At 40.5% G+C, this 20,197-nt stretch overlaps 1 protein-coding gene across 7 annotated transcripts in view; it reads left to right on the forward strand.

The window, feature by feature from the left end:
* UTP4 (UTP4 small subunit processome component) overlaps positions 1-13,915 on the forward strand; it is a 28,797-nt gene extending 14,882 nt beyond the window's left edge. For all 7 annotated transcript variants that reach the window (XM_023637198.2, XM_070261973.1, XM_023637195.2 and 4 more), the window contains exons 7-17: positions 1,925-2,096; positions 2,201-2,292; positions 3,501-3,597; positions 4,391-4,455; positions 5,563-5,685; positions 6,339-6,495; positions 8,080-8,186; positions 9,210-9,305; positions 11,067-11,252; positions 12,712-12,822; positions 13,713-13,915. In XM_023637198.2, coding sequence (XP_023492966.2) covers positions 1,925-2,096; positions 2,201-2,292; positions 3,501-3,597; positions 4,391-4,455; positions 5,563-5,685; positions 6,339-6,495; positions 8,080-8,186; positions 9,210-9,305; positions 11,067-11,252; positions 12,712-12,822; positions 13,713-13,829 — 1,323 coding nt within the window. In that variant the 3' untranslated portion in view covers positions 13,830-13,915. The remainder of the gene's footprint in view (positions 1-1,924; positions 2,097-2,200; positions 2,293-3,500; positions 3,598-4,390; positions 4,456-5,562; positions 5,686-6,338; positions 6,496-8,079; positions 8,187-9,209; positions 9,306-11,066; positions 11,253-12,711; positions 12,823-13,712) is intronic.
* The last annotated feature ends 6,282 nt before the right edge of the window (positions 13,916-20,197 follow it).

Consider the following 20,197-nt stretch of genomic DNA (forward strand, 5'->3'; position numbering starts at 1 on the left):
GTTGCAAGACCCAGGATCCACAGGGCAATAATCAGTTGCATTCCAGTAGGCATAATTCTTTTGCATTTCTATGCAATAGAATCTTTTGCCTCACACTCAGTTTTCTTTAATTTACAGAGTTGTAAAATAGCTCCAGGACAATCGAAGAGCTCACTAGACAAGAACACCAGTGCTTTTTAGGCTCTTTCAAAGTCTTTCACAGTATTTCCTGATAGGGCAAGTAATACATAACTTTGCAAGTTACTGAAGAATTAGAGATGATATGACATATGTAAAGTTCCTAGCACAGTAAGTGTGCAGTTGATGGCAGCTGCCTGCTCAGACATGTTCAGACATCTCCCTTCTCTTGGCTAGCTGACCTAGTCTCTACACTATTTGATTGGTTAACTGCAGATCCAGGTTCCTGATTCTTCTCACTACCCTATCAAACATCCCTTTTTTTCCTTGCTTAAAGTTTTGTGTATTTTTAAAAACTGGAGTTAAAATGAAAACGGTTTTGAGAATATAGAGAAATTAAAAAAAGTAATTGTAGACACACTAAGACCTTTTAAAACTAACAGAAATCGTGGTGCTCGACATACTAGCAAGAGAGAGCCTTAAACCAGGGACCAAGTAACCTGGGTCTTTGTGTGATATTGATCAGGCCCCCTCCCCACCTCTGCCTGCCCTCCCTTCATCTCTAAAAAGAAGACAGTGAGTTTCAGGGTTTTCCAAACTTCAATCTTTCAACTACCATTTCAACCCCCACCCCCACCCTGTTCCTCTTACATTCCCAATACTTTATTTACTTTTCTTTTTTCAAATTTTTTATTGTGGTAAAATATACATAAGAGAATTTTCCAATTTAACCATTTTTAAGTGTACAATTCAGTGTCGTTAAGTACATTGACCGTGTTGTGTAACTGTCACCTCTATCCATTTTCCGAACTGTTTCATCACCCCAAGCAGAAACTCTGTACTTATTAAATAATAACTCTCTGCTCCTCCCTTCTCCCAGCCCTTGGTAACTTCCATTCTTCTTTCTGACCCTATGAATTGCCTGTGAGAAGTATCTCATATAAGTGGAATCATATAATATTTGTCCTTTTGTGTCTGGGTTATTTTACTTAGCATAATGTTTTCAAAGTTCATCCATGTTATAGCATTATCAGAACTTCATTCCTTTTTAAGGCTGAATAATATGCCGTTGTATGTATATACCACATTGTGTTTATATATTCATCTGTTGATGGACATTTGGGTTGTTTCCATCTTTTGGTGCTTGTGGAATAATGCTGCTGTGAACATTGGTGTACACGTATCTGTTTGAGTCTCTGCTTCCAAATCTTTTGAGTATTGTTTATTCATTACTATTCTTGCTTGGAGGTGTGTGTGTGTGTGTGTGTGTGTGTGTGTGCGTGCTTATTTTTCTATATGAATTTAAGAAGTGCCTCTTCTAGTTCCAAGTATAAGACTATCAGTATTTTTATTGGGTTATGTAAAACTTATACATTTCCTTAGTGATCATTAATATTATGTTAAATACTCCTGTATAAGAATGCGGTATGGATTTCTTTGTTGAGGTCATCTTTTATGTCCTTTAGAAGGACCTAAATTTTTTTCTTACGTAGGTCTGGCACTTTTTTTTGTTAAATTTATTGCTATATGTTTTATCTCTTTTGTTGCTATTCTAATGAGGCCTAGTTTGTATTTATGAAAGCACTGTAACAGTTTGAGGTACATATTAATTTTCTCAGTAGGGGGCGCATTGTTACTTATGTGTGAGCTTGCTCCTCTGATGGAATTGTTAGCTTCTGGAGGAAGAAGACCCCTGTAATCTGGGCAGTTTTACCTTAAGCTGCCCAGACAGAAAACCTCAGGGAATATTTTTCACACTGGGCCCTGTTTTGCTCAATTGTACCTCCCTAATGATTTAATTTCTCAGCAAGAAGACAGTTTCGTGGTGGGCACAGCCGAGGGGACAGTATTCCATTTTCAGCTGGTCTCTGTGACTTCCAACAGCAGTGAGAAGCAGTGGGTGCGGACAAAGCCATTCCAGCATCACACTCACGACGTGCGAGCCGTGGCCCACAGCCCAACAGCATTGATATCCGGAGGTGGGTTCCACTCTCAGCCAGTTGCTTCTTTACTCAGCTCTGGTTATTTTCAGGCAGGACTATTTCTAATTCTGATGCCTTCTCCCCTCCCCTTCGCACCCCAGGCACTGATACCCACTTAGTTATTCGTCCTCTCATGGAGAAAGTGGAGGTAAAGAATTATGATGCTGCTCTCCGAAAAATCACTTTTCCCCATGTAAGTATCACCTCCTTACCCCCACCATCCCCCTGTCCCACAAGACTGAGCGCAGGTCACACTTCCTGGGCAAATCTGTAGGACTTCTGTAGTTACCTACCTTCTTCCTGCTTCCTTGTGTTTCTGAGGCAAGCCTTTTGCAGACAGTTGCAGGGACTGAGAGATTTACGGCAGCGCTCCTAGTTTAGTTTCTAGGGAAATCATTCCCTGTTCCAGATAGTTGTGGTTTATGGGGATTTTGTTTGTTTGTTTTTAAGGCTGGGCTCTTTATTATTCTGAGTGGGAGCAGAAAAATCCAGGCTTTCAGTGTTCCTCTCTAGGTAAATGGACATCTTCCTAAGCTGGAAACCCTTCTCTCTACTACCTGGTTCTACATTCCGTTCGGCCAGTAAACCTTACTGAGTCTACCTCCTCCTTATCTCTTGAATCTAGTCATTTCTCTTTGTCTTCACTGGCATTATCCTAGTTTGGATCAATGTCTTTTCTCATCTGGATTCCTCCTTTTTTATTTACATTTGTGTCGTTCCAGCCTGTTCTCCATTGATCTGTTCAGAAAGCACCTTTGTTCATCACTCTATGCTTTGAAGCCTTTGATTGGTGTCTCTTGCCTTCAGCATAAAGAGCTGATTCCTTAGCATGGCTTATGAAACCTGTCTTGATCTGGCCCTGGTCCTTCAGCTTCTTCTCTCACGTCCTCTCACACACATGCAGTACCCCACGCAGTCTAGCCATTCTGAAAGACTTTTTATTCCCTCTAATGCTCTTTTACCTTTGAGCTATTTCACGTGCCATCACTCTGTTTGGAACATCCTGCCCTACCCTCTTTGCCTGACTAGTCTTTACCAGTGAACTTCCTCTGGGCTCATGTCTTTACCCCCATGAGGCTAGATTAGATATGCTTAACACTTTTTTTTTTGTTACATACTGGGCTTAGCCATGTTAAAATTCTTAGCACACTTAGTGTAATTGCCTGTTTAATTCTATCTCAACCCTTTAGACTATAAGCTTGAGAGCAGTTCCTGTGTTTTTATTTACCACTGTGTTCTTAGATCCTAGTGCAGCGCCTGGCGTTTGGTAGGACTTAGGAAATATTTAGCAAGTAAATGGATTTCAACAGTAAAAACTGTGCTAAGATGTTGCTGCTGTATCTAGTACTGAGGCAATAGATGACCCTGGCTTATTTATCACTTTTCAATTCTTGGATACAGCGACGTCTTATTTCCTGTTCAAAAAAGAAGCAGCTTCTCCTCTTCCAGTTTGCTCATCACTTGGAACTTTGGCAGCTGGGCTCTACAGTTGCAACAGGTGAGATGGGAGAAAGTTTTTTCCAATAAGAAAATAGGAGAGAGAAGGTGGAAGTTAGAATTGCAGTTGAAATTCTATTTATAGAAAAATGGAAGTAGATTTTTCTGTGTCCATTGGAACTTATGGTTTTCCCACCCACCAGATAGACCAAAGGAGTTCTTCAGAATGTTAGAATCATTAGCAGGATACTGGATCATCTGTTAAAGGTTCGTGATTCTGTACAGTACACTGCAGAGTGTAGTAGAGGTGAGGGTTGTGGAATTGTAGTTTGCCCTGGCTTGATTGGGATCAAAATAGGCTGTTGAAAAATGACAAGATTTAATGGTGGGCAGTGATGGCTCTGCACAAAAAAGAAGGTCACGTGGAACTTACTGGGCTGACAGCCTCGTGGCCTTTGGTATGACCTGTTAAAGAAATGTTTGAGTCGTGTTATTTTATAGTAGATTAGATGTTTTTGCTTTCGGTTCCAAGTTGAACAAAGGAAGTTGAAGTCAAGGCCACACAAACTCCACATCCCCCCACTTGCATGCCTGGCTGTGGGGTACAGCTTCAGAGAATTAGTGACGTGCCATGGGCCATTTCTAGGGCACCCAAGTAGAAGCTAAGAAAGTGCTCACTGCTTTCCTCTTCATATACCTCCGGAAAAATTGTAGGCTTGCTAAGTCAGGTATTTTTCTGATTTCCTACTGGTAATGATTCCCTTCTACCCAGGAATGACTTTTTAGGGAAAAAAAAAAAAGTGCAAATAACCTTTCTTTGAGAAGAAAAACCTCAGGGAAATTTCTTGTTCCAGGAAAGAATGGGGATACCCTTCCACTCTCTAAAGATGCAGATCATTTACTGCACCTCAAGACAAAGGTAAGGAAGTTGAACTGTGTGTTCACACTCTGAAATCCAGAACGTTTTTCTCGTTCTCAATTTTGAGGGTTACCTAGTTGACATCATAAACTGTGTAAAATCTAAAATTATTTGAATGAAGTCTATGTCAACAGAACTGGGTTTCCTGTGATTATAAATTGGGCATTCAGAATTTATTGGATGAATGAAACAAGAAATTAGTTTTTCTTCTTTGGCATTATGAAAATAACACGCATTTTTTTAAAAAATTAAAATGGTACAAAAGAGTATACAATGAAAAACGAGCCTCTTCCTTACCCCAAATTTCTGGTCCCACTCTGCAGAGAAAATCACTGCCAAAAGTTTTCTGCATATCCTTCCAGAAAAAATTTACACCTATTTGTGTATATATCTTTTCTTTCTACACTAATGGGAATATACTATGCAAGCTGCTATTTTCCTTTTTAAAAATCTTTAATTACACAAATATTTGTGAATACACTCATACTAATGTAAAGAATTCAAATGGTATTCATCATTTATATCCTTGTCCACCTCTTTAATTATAGTTTCCTCTACTGAAATATTTATTGTTAATTAACTAGCTGTATATTCTTCCAGATCTTTTTCTTTGTATGTGTATACATACATATATTTAGATATTTTGTGTTTTTTAAGTTAAGTAAATGTTATCTTAAACTCTTCCTTTGTCATGCAAATTATTTCTTAGTATTTCTTAGAGGTCTTTAAAGCAGCTTGTCATAAACAAAACAGAAAATCGGTTCTCCAAGTCACCTGGCCTCCAAAGCTTTCCTGCATTAAATTCCTCTCTACTCAGGTTGCTACAGTTAGGGGTTAGTATGAAGTTATCTATGAAATATGCAGAGGGCTGAGAGAAGTTCACGGTGTTCATAGACCTCAGTTCTTGGTTTTGGAAATGAAAGCCATGCCATTTAGGTGCTCCACCTCTGAAATAATCATAGTGACACACAGCATATGTGTGTCAGGATTATGTGTAGGTATTTGTGGATATGTCTCGAGTGGTAATAGCTTGAGGATTCATGTCACAGTGAACCTTGTCGTATGAAGTTTTACTTGAACATTCATCGTGATTCCTAATATTGCCAGGGTCCTGAGAACATTATTTGCAGCTGTATTTCCCCATGTGGAAGTTGGATAGCCTATTCTACAGCTTCTCGTTTTTTCCTCTATCGGTTGAGTTATGAACGTGACAACATAAGCCTCCAAAGGGTAAGTGATAACCCAAGGTCTAGTCAGACAAGAAGAGACTTTGTAAGTATGTGATTTTTGTGTGAAGTGGAAATGCACTAGATGTAATGCTTGCTCAGCGAAAAGCTATTTGGAGACAGCTGTTAAAAATGGTCGTTTATTTCCATTTTGTATTGATTATGTTTTTGGAGAAGTAGGGAAATGCCAGGAAGTAGCAGTAGAGTTTAGGCTTTCTTTTTTTTTATTTTTAAAGATTGGAACCTGAGCTAACAACTGTTGCCAATCTTTTGGTTTTTTCTTCTTTTTCTCCCCAAAGCCCCCCCCAGTACATAGTTGGATATTGTAGTTGTAGGTCTTTCTGGTTGTGCTATGTGGGAGGCTGCCTCAGCGTGGCCTGATGAGCAGTGCCATGTCCCCATCCAGGATCCGAACTGGTGAAACCCTGGGCCACCGAAGCTGAGCACGTGAACTTAACCACTTGACCACAGGGCCGGCCCCAAGTTTAGGCTTTTGAAGAGATGGAAAGGGGGATGTGTAGGTTACAGTAGGCCCTTGGTCAGTTGGCTTCCTTAGAAACAGGAAGCATTCCTGTAATTTAAGCCTGGCTGTGGTTTTTTTTGATGGGCTCTAGGTCTCCTCTCTCTTACTGGTTTTTACTACTGTTTCACTCCAAGGTTTCCAAAATGCCAGCATTCCTTCGCTCTGCCCTTCAGATTTTGTTTTCTGAAGATTCAGCAAAGCTCTTTGTGGCATCCAATCAAGGCTCTCTACATATCATTCGGCTGTTGGAAGGAAGCTTCAAGCATCTGCATACTTTCCAGCCTCAGTCAGGTGGGAATTTGGTAACTGGCCACCTGGGAAAGTTGTCAGTCTCTGGTGTATCTTTCTTTCTTTTCCATTTTAAACCTCATTCGTTGTCAGGGGTTCACTAATGTTCTTCTCCAGTCTGCTAATACACTCACATGTTTGCAATTTAAAGTAGGAGGAGATATCTGGCAAATGAAAACGCTTGATGAGATCTGAAATGTTCCTCACACCTACTCTTTTCTCACTGGGTTTTTGATTCCTTATTTGGGGCCAGAGAAATTTCGTCATCCTTCTTAGAGTTTTGTTAGCAGAGCAAGAAGAAAATTAAAATTGTCTGTAATCCTGGCACCCAGAAATAACCACCATTAATGTTTTTCTGTATTCACAATATGTGTTCGTATGTAGGTATTTTGTGGACATGTTAATTTTTTTGGTTGGTTGTTTTTATAAAGGTAAACGTATACATACAGTTTCATTATCTGTCATATAATGTTCAGGACCATTTTTCCATGTTTGAGAACATTTATATGCATGAAGGAGTGACTGTGAGTAGCCAGCTGTTCCTGAGTTAATTATTGAGGACTCAGTACCCAGGACTTCCCACGGGCCTTTTCCTTTCTCCCTTGCCCTGGCTTCTAGTGGCTTCACTGTCATTTAGACTCCCTCAGCCTGGAAAATCAACTCTCTTAACTTAAACTCTCACTGTTCATAAGCTACTCCAGAAGCATACAGGAAAAGAAACCCGCAAATTAGGAGTCAAATAAACTGACAGTATTTATTGAGTACTTGTATATGTTTATATTTTAAAGCTTAGACTCTATACTTTTGCATTTAACACCCCTTAAAATTAGTATCTGCATTATGTATATAACTATTTCTTCCTCGTCTCTCATTTCACTTCTCTTATAGTCAAGCTGGCTTCTTCACTGCCCTTAAACCTGTGTATTCCAGTCCTTGTCACTTAGCTCATGCTGTTCTCCATCCTTTTCTGCCCACCTCACCCATCCTTTAGCATCTGGTTTGTGTCTTGTTATAAAGCTTTTTCATCATTTGGGGGTGTTATATGCAGCACATATTTTGGCATATAGCATCACTGTCTGATTTTTATCCCACATGAGTCTTCATGTTGCCAGACTGGTTTAAAAATCTCTTGATGACAAAGATGGTTCATATGTGCCCCTGCTCCCTTAGTACTAAATATATACCAGGCACCCAGTAAATTAAAGATAAGCTCTAAGCGTGTTGAATTTGCTCTTTGTCCATAACTGATTAAAAGCCATTTGGTAGAAAAGGAGTTTGAAACAAAGTATAGATTTTAGTGGTAGCTGCTACCCTGATTCTTCATTCCGGTAGTAGGCAGTATCTCACTCAGGCCTGAGTGAGTGATGCCTTCAGGCTTATCTCTCTGACTCCTCTTTACCTAAAGGATGGCTAATAAATGAAAATAGTAGACAGATTAACATCCAGAACTTATTCCCAAAACTGTCAAGAAATTATCCTGTAAGTAATTTAAAACTGAGGGTCTTCTTGGCTTTTGCCATCATCTTCACGGCGAGGTTGACTGTGGACACTGAATTCAGAGACTTAACAGTTGTTCTGTCCTCACAGGGACAGTGGAGTCCATGTGTCTTTTGGCAGTCAGTCCAGACGGGAATTGGCTGGCTGCATCAGGCACCAGTGCTGGAGTCCACGTGTACAACGTGAAAAATCTAAAGGTGAGCATGGGGTTTAGTAGCAGCCAACAGGAGGAAGTTAGCCGATAAGACTCAGGGCGGATTGGTATTACTCGGAAAATTACTGGACTTTTTTTTTTTTTAACCAAGAATTTTTCCTGTTTTACTTGTTGGGAATCTGAAAGCTATAATTTGTAAAATCAGTCAATGGCAACAGTGAAACCACTCCTGCAAGGAAATTTGAAATTAAGGATTTATGGGTGATGAATCCACATTCAGGTTATTTCTGTATTTTGGGGCGGAAAATTCCGATTTACCCAGATGAATAGTTGCAGATAGTAACAATTTCCTTTAATAGTTCGCCTTGTAATCTGAAGGAATTTTTAAATTAAACAGAAATTTGACAAAGGAATAGCAGGAAAACATTTTTCACTAATCAGTAATGATGTTGCCATTCACACGTTGGATCACTCACGATCCTTTACAAGTCATCATCTTCATCATAAAAGTCAGGCAGGAACTGCCCAAAACTTGCAACAGGCATGAGTTTATAGAACAACAGCAAATTGCAACATTTAATGTGTTTGGCTGTTAATTGCGTAATTCAGTCTTTATTTTACTGTGCCAAGAGCATCTACTGCTCTTTGAGCCTGGCCTGGCATTTAAAGGAGTGTTCCTGTGTAGTGGTGCACATGCCTTGCAATTGTACAGTAATGTCCATGACTGGGCATTAATTTCTTTAAAAGAAATCCAGTGTGGAGCTGTGGATTCCCTGTTTAATGACATGTTTATGAGTAATTCATACAGACGTAGAGATAGCAGGGAAGGCTTGACTCTGAAGTTCTCTGTCAATGCTCTCAGTTTTGTAAGCAGTTAAACATGCATATTTTTAAAATGAAATTAAAGTGTATTGTTTGGGGAAATGCCTGATGTTTATAGGAACTTCCATAGAACCCTTTGAGTTCCAAGGAACACTATTTTAAAACCACTAACCTTGACCATCTACTCTTTCCTGAGGGAAAGTATCATATAGAGTTGTTTTTTGTGTCTGTTGTTTGTTCCCAGCTTCACTGCACAGTGCCTGCTTACAATTTCCCTGTGACTGCTCTGGCCATCGCCCCCAGTACCAACAACCTTGTCATTGCTCATTCTGACCAACAGGTAAGAGATTCCAGTGCTTTCTAGTTCCTTTCTGCTGGATAGTAACTTAGAAGCTGAGATAATGACAATTCTGGAGGAGTTTTGTGAAAGTACTGGACAATATAAAGGTAGTTTCCTCCTTTGTGAAGTAAAACATCAGTGTATCGCCTGGGCACATCATCAGCCGGTAGTACCCATTGGCTTTATGGGGCACAATGGATTGGTGAAGCACTGAGATTCTACAGTAAAGAGGTACAAGAAGGAGGAGGAATTTTGAAGAACGTGTTTTACTGATTGTGTTTAGACTAAAGATGACATGGACTCGGGTGTTAGACTGGATATGGGATGGAATAAGATTTTGAGAGTTGAAAGTGACTAAAACATCATATATTTCGTCTTCTCTTTTGCAGATAAGGAAATCAGGTCATAGTGAAATCAGTACCGAATATCAGCCAAAATTAGTGTTTACTGTTTTTTTCCATGCACATTTAAGTAGACTGCTAGGCAAATGATAGTTGCTACTTTGATTAGCAGTTTTTACACTTACACATGCACACACATACGTGTTCTATCCAAAAAATGAAATTTCTCATTTCAGTTTCATGGATTTGTGTCCTTGACCAAAGGCTGAAATTCAAATTAGTGAAGCCTCATTCTTATCTTTGTCATATATGATGATGATGTCCACCTGATACCTTTCACTGGCAGTTGGTCCCTTAAGTACTTTTAAGTACTTGAAAACTGGTGGGCAAATTTTTTGTACCTATTAGATTAGCAAAGATGAATAGATAATGCTCAGTGCCATGAGGCTATAGGGAAAGAGCACTTCATAAGTTGGGTAAATTTGTGTCACCCCTTTAGAGAACCTTTTGGTGGTATCTAAAAAAATTTTAAGTCCACATAATCTTTGATTGAGAAATTCCTTGTTTTTTTTTTTGAGGGTGATTAGCCCTGAGCTAGTATCTGCTGCCAATCCTCCTCTTCCTGCTGAGGAAGACTGGCCCTGAGCTAACATCCGTGCCCATCTTCCTCCACTTTGTATGTGGGACGCCTGCCACAGCATGGCTTACCAAGCGGTGCCATGTCTGCACCCAGAATCCAAACCTGCAAACCCCAGGCCACCGAAGTGGAACGTGTGAACTTAACAGCTGCACCACCGGGCCGGCCCCAGAAGTTCCGATTCTAAAAGTTCTTCCTACAAATACATGCTTTGCAGTTGTGCAAAAAGACACTGATGCAGAGATAATCTTTGCAGCCTTGTTTGTAGTAGCCAAAGATTGGAGATAACCTTTAATGTCCATTAGCCAGACTAGAGGAGTAAGTTATGATACATCCAAAAAGTGAGTGGATTATTATATGTTCTGCAGAGGGGTCACGAGTGAGCTCTCTCTGCCTGGATGCATATGTTGCTATGGGTTAGTCGCAATTATATAATGATAAATGAAAAAAGCAACATACAGAACAGTGTGGATTATATGTGTAAAATATCTCTGAAAAGATATAAACAAGAAATACGCTGCTCTTGTCTTGGGGAAGAGATGTCAAGGTTCCAGGGGGCTTTGCACTGTAAAGCTTTCTGTGCTGTTTGAATTGCTTATTGTTATGTAATTTACCTTAAAGATTTTTTATTTAAAAAAAGTAGTGAGAATGCATGAGGCTGAATATGATACAGTCAAGGTTTGTATAAATGTTTTCTGTATGGATGTGGTTAGGAATGATGGTTACCCTTCTGGTCTTTCTGAGTACCAGCCTGCATTTCCCTTGTATCAAATCCGTCCTCAGGTCTTTGAGTACAGCATCCCAGACAAACAGTATACCGAGTGGAGCCGGACCATCCAGAAGCAGGGGTTTCATCACCTTTGGCTCCAAAGGGATACTCCCATCACACACATCAGTTTTCATCTCAAGAGACCAATGCACATCCTTCTTCATGATGCCTACATGTTCTGCATCATTGACAAGTCGTTGGTGAGTTCTTCACTACTACCACCTGTGCTCTCACTGATTCTTCCTTACTTAGAATCTTCAAGTTCTAAAGTACAAAAAGTTAGAGGAAGGAGAATCAGAATAAAGTTTCCTGGTATATTCTTTGGAGGAGAGGTGCTTTGTTTTGCAACTTTCCTCATTTTCATTCCCATGCTCTTGAGGCTCCCAGCCTGGTTTTTGCTGATTTGACCATTTCTATGCTTTGCCTGTGAACACATAAACTTAGGTAGCAAAGTGATTAGGTCAGTATCCAGAAGGTGACCATCATCAGGAATACCATTGATTTGGCTGAATAACTTCCACCTTTGCACTCTGGGGTGACTGAATAATGTGGTTTCATCAAAGTACAACTTAGGTTTTTGACCACTTGTTCCCCTTGACACTGAATATACTAAAACACTATCTGCAGGCTTGAGGAGTTGGTCTTAATGTCATGAAAAAGGGCCAGCTAGGAAAATTCCATTCTTCATGGCTTTGATTTAGGCAGGATGTGAGCATTTTTTTCTGTTGAAATTCCAACCTCTACCAGCTGCTGTTTTGATTCACCCCAAATTTACAAGTCTTTTCTGGGTAGCCACTTTCTTTCCTAGGAGCACTATGAACTGTGGCTGTGCCTGTAATGCACTTTGGGCTTGGGTTACAACCCACACAGTGTTTTGGTCTGTCTGTGAACATGGGGCGGTGGGGGGGCCGTGGAAGGAATGTGGGGAAAGCAGCAGATGGCTCTAAAGGAGGTGTGCATGGTGATAGGGTGCCGGAACTCATCTCATAGGCCCTGCGTCCTCAGGGCGTGGGAAGCAGAGCTGGCTGACAAGTGCCTTCTGCAGGATGAGTGATACAGGAAGGGCCCCTCCCACTCGCTTACCTCTTTGTAACTCAGCCCAGATCAGCCCATATTTTTTCCCAAGCGTTGGTGATAAGTCCATCACTTCCTCAAGCTGGGCAGAGCTATTTCCCAAGGAAGTCAGAGATGAAATATCACTTGCTTGGCCAGAGGCCATCTCTCGAGGTGTCAGTGACATCAGTGGGGGTGGTTTGTGTTGCGATTTTGCCTGCGGGGAACTTCAGTCACTGGGCCAGTCCGTGATCTGACCGAGGGAGAGTCTAGAAAGCAAAGCCTGCCTGGGCTGAGCTCCTGCACATGCCAGTTTGTTCCTGTCTCACAAAGTGTTACTGACAAGACTGGCCAGGAGCCCTAGCTGGGCCCTTTGATCTTGTTGGCTTAGCGCTCCAAGCTCTCTTTGCCTCATACTCCCACCCTCTGCAGTATAGCTGGAAGAGTGTCTACAGCTCTCTTCCTGAAGTAAGGAGCGTCAGGGAGGTAGTAAATGTATAATATGATGGTTGGAAGATGGTGTTTGCCTGAAAAATCATCAGAGTCCTTTGTCCTGTCAAAGCCCAATAAAAATAACGATTTAAACAGTATATCTTTGTCTTTTAGCCTCTTCCAAATGACAAAACCTTACTCTACAATCCACTTCCTCCCAAGAATGAATCAGATGTCATCAGAAGACGCACAGCCCATGCCTTTAAAATTTCTAAAATATATAAGGTAAAACATCTTGCATTATATTCTGAATAGTTGGTTCCTTGTGATATTATCAAAATGTAGTTTATAAACTCCACAATAGGAAGGCAGAGTGCCTTCATTTTACATGCAGAGAACATGGTTTTGGGAGACAAGTGACGTTTCTGAGGATGTCTATCCCTTATGTCTGTATTTCATTGTTCTTGCCTCAGTGTATTAGAGGCAGGCACACCATACTTTACCAAAATGAAATACATAGGTAGTGAGAAATGACATTGGAGTTGGGTGGGGTCTTTTTTTGTGGTAAACCTGGCTTTCAAATTTGACTTCTAGTTGGAGAATGTTCTGCAAGATAAATTTCAAGCAAATGGAAGTCGTTGAATTTATTATGACTTTCCTTTCTGGGCTAGGCTTTTCACTGTATGTATAAAGCAAATATCCATTGAGCTTACGATACTACAGCTCTTTGTGCCAGCTCAGAAATTCCATATTCGTGTTTCTCAGATTGGAGTTCTTGGGCATCCTGGAACATTTTCTCAGGGGTCTGCAAGAATGTTTTTTTTTAAGAGGGGCTCTGTAAATTATTCAAGCAGGATTAGCTTTTTGATGCATTTTAACTTGCCATTTGTCAAGAATTCAGGCTCCGAAGTCATCAGTTAACATTGATTCCTTAAAAAATTAAAGAATCATATTTTCTGTACAGAGAAACATGAAAAATCTTGTTGAAATCTTTTATGAGTGAACTCAGTTAAAAGTTCCCAAACTTTCCAAGCATTTTGAGTCCCAGGGCGGGAAAGATTGTCAGAGTTAGAACCCTCCAGCCTTGAACTAGGCTAACCTTTACGCTCCAGGCAGTCTATTCAGGACTTGCCCTGAGCCGGACTCCTTGTAGAATCATTGTCATCTTTCTGCAGCCTCTACTCTTCATGGATCTTTTGGATGAAAGAACACTGGTGGCAGTAGAACGACCCCTGGATGACATCATTGCTCAGCTCCCACCACCCATCAAAAAGAAGAAATTTGGGACCTAAAACAGGGCACTGTCTGTGTCCTTCCTTGAACTGTCTACCCTGTTTGTTTTCACAAATCATGATAATAAACTTATTCTTTAGGACTAGTCATTATGAATGTTATCTTCCAAAATAATGGACAGTAGTTTCCCTTCATTGACTGAAAGTGAACAGAAACTCCAAGGTATTTGTCGGGATAATGTTCCAAGTAGCTACAAATTCATCCAACTTTTTCAGACCACAGTTCTTTAGACCATGATCTCAGAGAAAAAAAAAAAAGGTGATAGTTACCCTCTATTCTCTAACACATGCCTGAGGCTTCAGAAGGCTGATGACCTTCACTGTCTGCCACCCTCCAGCCTGCAGCCTGTGCAAAGTCGTGGAGACCTGCTCAACATTGCCCTAGAGGGCAGAGGAAGTCTGCTTGCTTACTCAAGATAGCCTAAGTACCAATAGCGATAATCAGCCTTATGTTTCAAGGAAGGGTTTTAACTGCAGTGCTCCATCTGAAAAATAGAAGCCTTTGGCCTTTAATAGTCAGCTATTAATTTTATTTGAAGGGAAAAACATAGGCTTTGGACTATCAGTCCCATTAACCATCATTTCACCTGTTATATATGCCAGTTTCAAGGGTTAAGGAAACACTGGGCAGAGATTTTGTTAAGGAAGAGGAGTGTGGGGGGGAATCAGAGGCCTGCTGTATATTTCACCTTTTCTGTCCGCTTATACTTGCTTTGGCGTTGTTATTCCCATGGGTCTTATCTGCTGACTAGTTTTAATGTGATCTTTTAAATTAGAAAGTGAAGAACTATGGTTAACCTGAACTGAGCAGATAGATTTCTTTCCCATCTCACTAGATGTATTCTGTTGCATGCCTGTGGAAACCCAGTATGTGTGGTTTGGTCGGTTGGTTGGTTGGTTTAGGGGATGGAGGGCTGTGATATAGGCAGAGAAGTACGTGGGTTCTGATGATGTCATGACTAAAGTGCTGGTGAAAAACATTTTTGCTAAGATGAACCCGACCTCCCAGTCTGGAAAGGGAAGATAAATGAGAGAATTTAAGGTATATGTATGAGAAGAAAATTAGCAGAGGTAATCAGAGAGAGAAACAGAGCCCAATACTTTATAACATAACAGACAGCCTCTTTCAGGTTTGCTAAGAGGGAACAGAAACAAAGTTTATAGTGGACAACACTTCTCTGCCCTTCCTGCTTAGGATTTTACAGTGATAGGAGTAATTTAAACAAATACCTGCAGCTTTTTAGGCCCTCTGTGTAAAGTAACTTTCCTTTCCTCTTACTTGGATAAATTTCCTTAGCGAGGCTTATTCTAGTCTGCTTTAGTCTGGACTGTTAGAACCTTTCAGTAGACTGGAAGATCCTGCCCTTCCTAAGAAATGGCTTTAGGTCCTCTTTTGTGTGGTTGAAACCAAAGTTCCAGTCACTAGTCTACGTTGAGTATCACCAGAAGAAGGCCAGGATGCCTTAAATATTAACTCACTTGCTTTCACTGACTGTAGAGCTATAAATTCAGAGAATCTTTATTAACTGGAGTCTAGTTTGACTTGATTTACTTAACCTTAAACATATTTCTGAAACCCTGTGGCTTGTGGAGGGTGTAATTCTGACAGAGAGGGCTCACAGATCATCTGAGTGAAGAAGTAAAACTTCTGAAAGTGGAAAGCATTCCTTTGCAACATTTCCAGCCAGTGATTTGGACTTCCATAAATGGTATGGGAAGTAAGAGCTTTGGGCCTTGACATCCTTCCTAAGTAGAGAACTTTGAATACAAATCAAGCAGAAACTGATTGGGACAAGTCAGAGAAATCGGGGGAAGGACTGCAAAGCAGCATTAAATAAGAGGACACTTCAGTGCATGCGGTCACAGTGCTCTTACTTTGGGGATTTGTGTAACCTAGATGCATCATGTTTCTGTTTCGGGCACATTGCAGACTGCTGCTCATACTTGGGTTCTATGGAAAAATTTAGATCTGAGACCAACCTAGGAAAGGTCTTTTTTGCTGACCTCTCTCAAATGCTTTAAAAATTCACTTTTCTCATATAGTAGCTAGTAATCTGATCTCTGAATGGATAATATACCCCTTACCATGGAGATTACAGCAAATTAGACTGAGAAAAACTAAAATCTTGGAATATTGGAAGAAAGAGATCCTCTAGTTTGAGGATTTTTAAAGCTGCTTTTTTTAAGCATCAAAAGTTTTTTCAAATGGAACTTTATTCTGAACTGCAATAAATGATACAGGTAAAAGGGGAGCTGTTCTGGTTGTTGGGGACGTGGGAAGGAAGCAGGGGTTTCTGAAAGAAACCTGTGTGCCTCTTGGCCTCATTTTTATACTCGTGGAAATGGAGGCCAAGCACACAATGGTTCATTAGAAGCCAAGGTGGCATTCTTACAGCTGTTCCCCCACTGTTTCGGTTGTAAGGACACAGTCATAAAAATGACAATTAGCAGGCATGGTATACAAAGGGATTTTCTATTTCACAGGCTGCAGGGAGGGTGTTTAAGCATTTCTTGCTCTGGATGAGCACTTGATTTAGCTAGAGTATTGAGTTCTGTGGGCAGTCATGTGTGAATCATATAGAGTATTGTAATAACCTAATACATTTTCTGCTAGTGCTCATGTAGGGGGGTTTCTTTGGGCCAGTAATTCCTGGGGGTGGGATTGCTAGCTCATAGTGTGCCATTTTCTTTCACTTTTAGTTTCCCTTTGGAGTGGCTGTATTTCCATCAGCAGTGTTTGAAAGGGCTCATGTCCTTACACCTTGCCAATGTAGTGATAGACTTTAGCTTTAGCCCATCTAATGGGTGAAAAATAGGATCCCATTTTATTTTACATTTCCCTATTTACTAATGAGATTGCTCACTTTTTCATGTGTTTTGGTTGTTTGGCTAATTGTGAAAATTGCATATTCATAACCTCTTCTCTTTTTTTTCCTAATGTCTTTTCCTTTCATATTTTGAAGTATTTTATGATGTAGATCAACACTACATAAATAAACTAATACGATAACTATCTGTGGTGATGGAAATGTTCTGTATCTGTGCTGTACATAAGATAGTTACTAGCCACATAATGGCTATTGAGCAGTTGAAATATGGCTAGTGTGACAAGGGGACTGAATATTTAATTTTAATTTAAATAGCCACATGTGGCTAGTGGCTTTCTTATTGGACAGCACAGATCTAGACATTAAGGCTTAGCGTTGTGTCAGTCCTTTGTCTTTAGGAAGTTACAGAACTTAATATCCATTTATTGAGTGCGTACTATATGCTGTGCACCAACAACAGATGAAAGATGATCTCAGACCTCAAGAACTCCACAGCCTAGTTAGGGAGAGAAACAAGTAGATCAACATTAGAGATGAGCACAGAGAAGGGGCACCTAACCAGAAGGGTTAGGAAGTAAGGTTAAACGTAGGAGATGGTCCTCGAGCTAATAACTCTTGGAATTGAGTAGTAATTAGCAAAGTGGGAGGGAGAAGAAAAGAGGCATTCCTGGAGCATTCTCAGTGCAAAGGCCTGAAGCAAGAGACAGCATAGCCTGTCCAAGGGACTGCCAGTGGTTCCATGTGGTTGAAATACAGCATGTACTGGAAATAGGGGAAATGGGGCTGGACGGGCAGGCAGGGCCTGCCATAGTGCTGAGAGCATCCATGTCTCCTTCAGGAAAGCTCGCCCCTGGAGGGTGACAACTTGGTAGTAACTAAGAACCAAGTGAGGTTCATGAAAAAGGTGAGAGAGTTTTCCATAGGGGAAAGCTAAGCAGTTTAGAAAAGAGTGTGGAAAAGATAAGCAGATTTGGATACAGAGCCCTTAAGCCAACATGTAGCGAGAAATGAGACCACTTTGGAGTGGGCCTTAAAGTCTATGGTTAAGAATTTTCATTCAGTGCAAAACAGTTGTGAACCATTCAGCTTCAAAGGAATGGCACAGTAAAAATGCCCATTTGTGTAAGTAAGGGGCAGAAGAGACTGGGAGGTAGGTAGAAAAACAGACTGTTGTGTAGGTTCTTGACTTGGGGTCTGTATGTATTAGTTTGCTAGGGCTGCCCTAACTATCAGACTGGGTGGCTTAACAGAAATTTACTTTCTCCAATTGTGGAGGCTAGAAGTCTGAGATCAAGGTATTAGTAGCATTGGTTTCTTCCAAGGTCTGTCTCCATGGTTTGTAGATGGCCATCTTCTGGTGTCTTCACATGTGTCTGAGTCTCCTTTTCTTAGAACGACAACAGTCATATTGGATTAGAGCCCACCCTAATGCCCTCATTTAAACTTAATTACCTCTTTAAAGACCCTATCTCCAAATACAATCACATTCTGAGGTACTGGGGGTTAGGACCTCAACCTGTAAATTTTGAGGGGACACAATTCAGCCCATAACAGAGTCCATGGAAGAGCTTCAGGGGCTTTGTGAGCCCCCGAGTGTGAATGCTGAATTTTGCACAAGTGTGCATTTGTCTGAGGCATGTCCACAGAATGCATCTGATTCCTAAAGGGGTTCATGATCCCCACCCCCCTAACTGGCTATTGCATTAACTGACTCAGGAGGCAGTTAAAGCTGTGGGACAAAAATGCCTAGAAATACCATACGCATCGATAAACATGATTTGGTGTTCAATGGTACATGAAAAATGACAGTTGAAGCTGAGTACAGGACTGCAAGTCGTAGTGTGAGGCACTGGAAATTCTGTTAGAACTGGTATTGGGAGAAAAGGGGATTTTTATTTTTGGGCCTTATTTGGATTTCATGGAAGATTATGTAATTTCTATGATTGTCAATAAAAAACACTGGTGATTTTCCATAACTAAGTGGATTCAATGAAACTAACCTTCTGTTTGTTATGTCCTTGCTAATATTTTCCTAAAAAGAAGTCACAGAACTACAAAACTGTCACCAGCTGCTTCTCATTAGGAATGTGGTTAGCAGATGTGGGTTTTCATAGTCATAACGCATGAGATAGTTAATCCATTTTTGTGGTTTTCAGATGGATAGTGATTTATCTTGGCAGGATAAATTTTTAAATGTGCTTACATCAGCTAAAGGATATATGCACCTTTCTCTCTTTCAGTTCATGTTTGTGCTGGAGAGAAAAATACATTTTAGGATGTTTCTCCCGGAAGGCAGAGGACTGTCTGTTGAAAGGGACAATTGATCTCACTGTCTTCTAACTGGAGAAGAGTTATGCCTGGATAATTTTTCAAAGTTGGGTGTTGGATAGGTTATCTTACTAGCTTCTTTCTCCCTTTGTCCTCTTCTTTAGTAGCAATCTAGCAGTTCTTGCTTTTGTTCCTCTGGCATCAGGCGTCCTTCGTGGTAGTGACCTTCAGGCTTGCTAAGGGCTGCAATTTTGCCTGGGGCCCTCCTTCCTTATGAAATTACACAACACTCAAACCTTGGAACCAGCCCCAGATCCACTAATTCTTTCCTTTGACGGACTCTTGGCAATACGTTCTCTCTTTCAGCCAAAGTGTAGCTTTATACAAGATCTGTTTGTCGCTGAAATTAATTTGGCCATTTGCCCTTTAAGCCTGGGATCATATGATATTATGAGAGACTCATTCCTAGATAAAGTATAGACTCAGCTGGAGAGTTTCTACCAAAGGTTTAATTGTTGCTGCTGCTGAAGGTCAACAGGTAATATAAGAGCAGCTGGTACTTTTTATGGCACTCTAACCGCTTGGCAGGTACGGTGCTGCTAAACACTTCGCATACATCATCCCAGTCGACCCTCACAACCACCCTTAGAGGTACAAAGTATCTGAATTTTTCTGAAGACACTGAGGCCCATGACCTCAACCCTTTGACTATTATCATATACCTAGTAAGTAGCCAAACTACTATTTGAATCTTCTACTCTTAATTACTATGCTATATTATATATCTACTATGAGGGAGAAGAAAAAGGAAAGACCATTGGGTTTGGAGAAAGCATAGAATCAGAGCCTGAGTCATAGAATTGTAGGAAATTATGGAACTGAGAGAGCTGATCCAACCCCCTCATTTTAAAGTAGCAATGATCCCTGCCTTGTTCTGAGAAACAGTAAGATAACAGCTGGGGCAGAGGAGAATACATATTGATAGGTGAGAGGAATGAAAGGTTATTAGGAATTATCTCAGCCATTTCCTTTTTTAGAGGTAGATAAAATGACATGTCTGTTCAAAGAATTATCTAAGCTTGTCTTGCTGTCCCTAAGAAACCATGGAAACAGATGTGTGTTCTTTTTATTTCAGATTTCATTATCCACAGTAAGTAGATTTCCATGGACTACTTGAGATTTCCTAGATGGTAATTTTCACTCTGCAAGGAACCAATAACCTTCAGAAGGATTATTTGAAACAACTACAGCACAGGAGGCACTGAATTTCAA

The sequence above is a fragment of the Equus caballus genome, chromosome 3, assembly GCF_041296265.1.
Source record: "Equus caballus isolate H_3958 breed thoroughbred chromosome 3, TB-T2T, whole genome shotgun sequence".
Taxonomy (NCBI): Eukaryota; Metazoa; Chordata; class Mammalia; order Perissodactyla; family Equidae; genus Equus; species Equus caballus.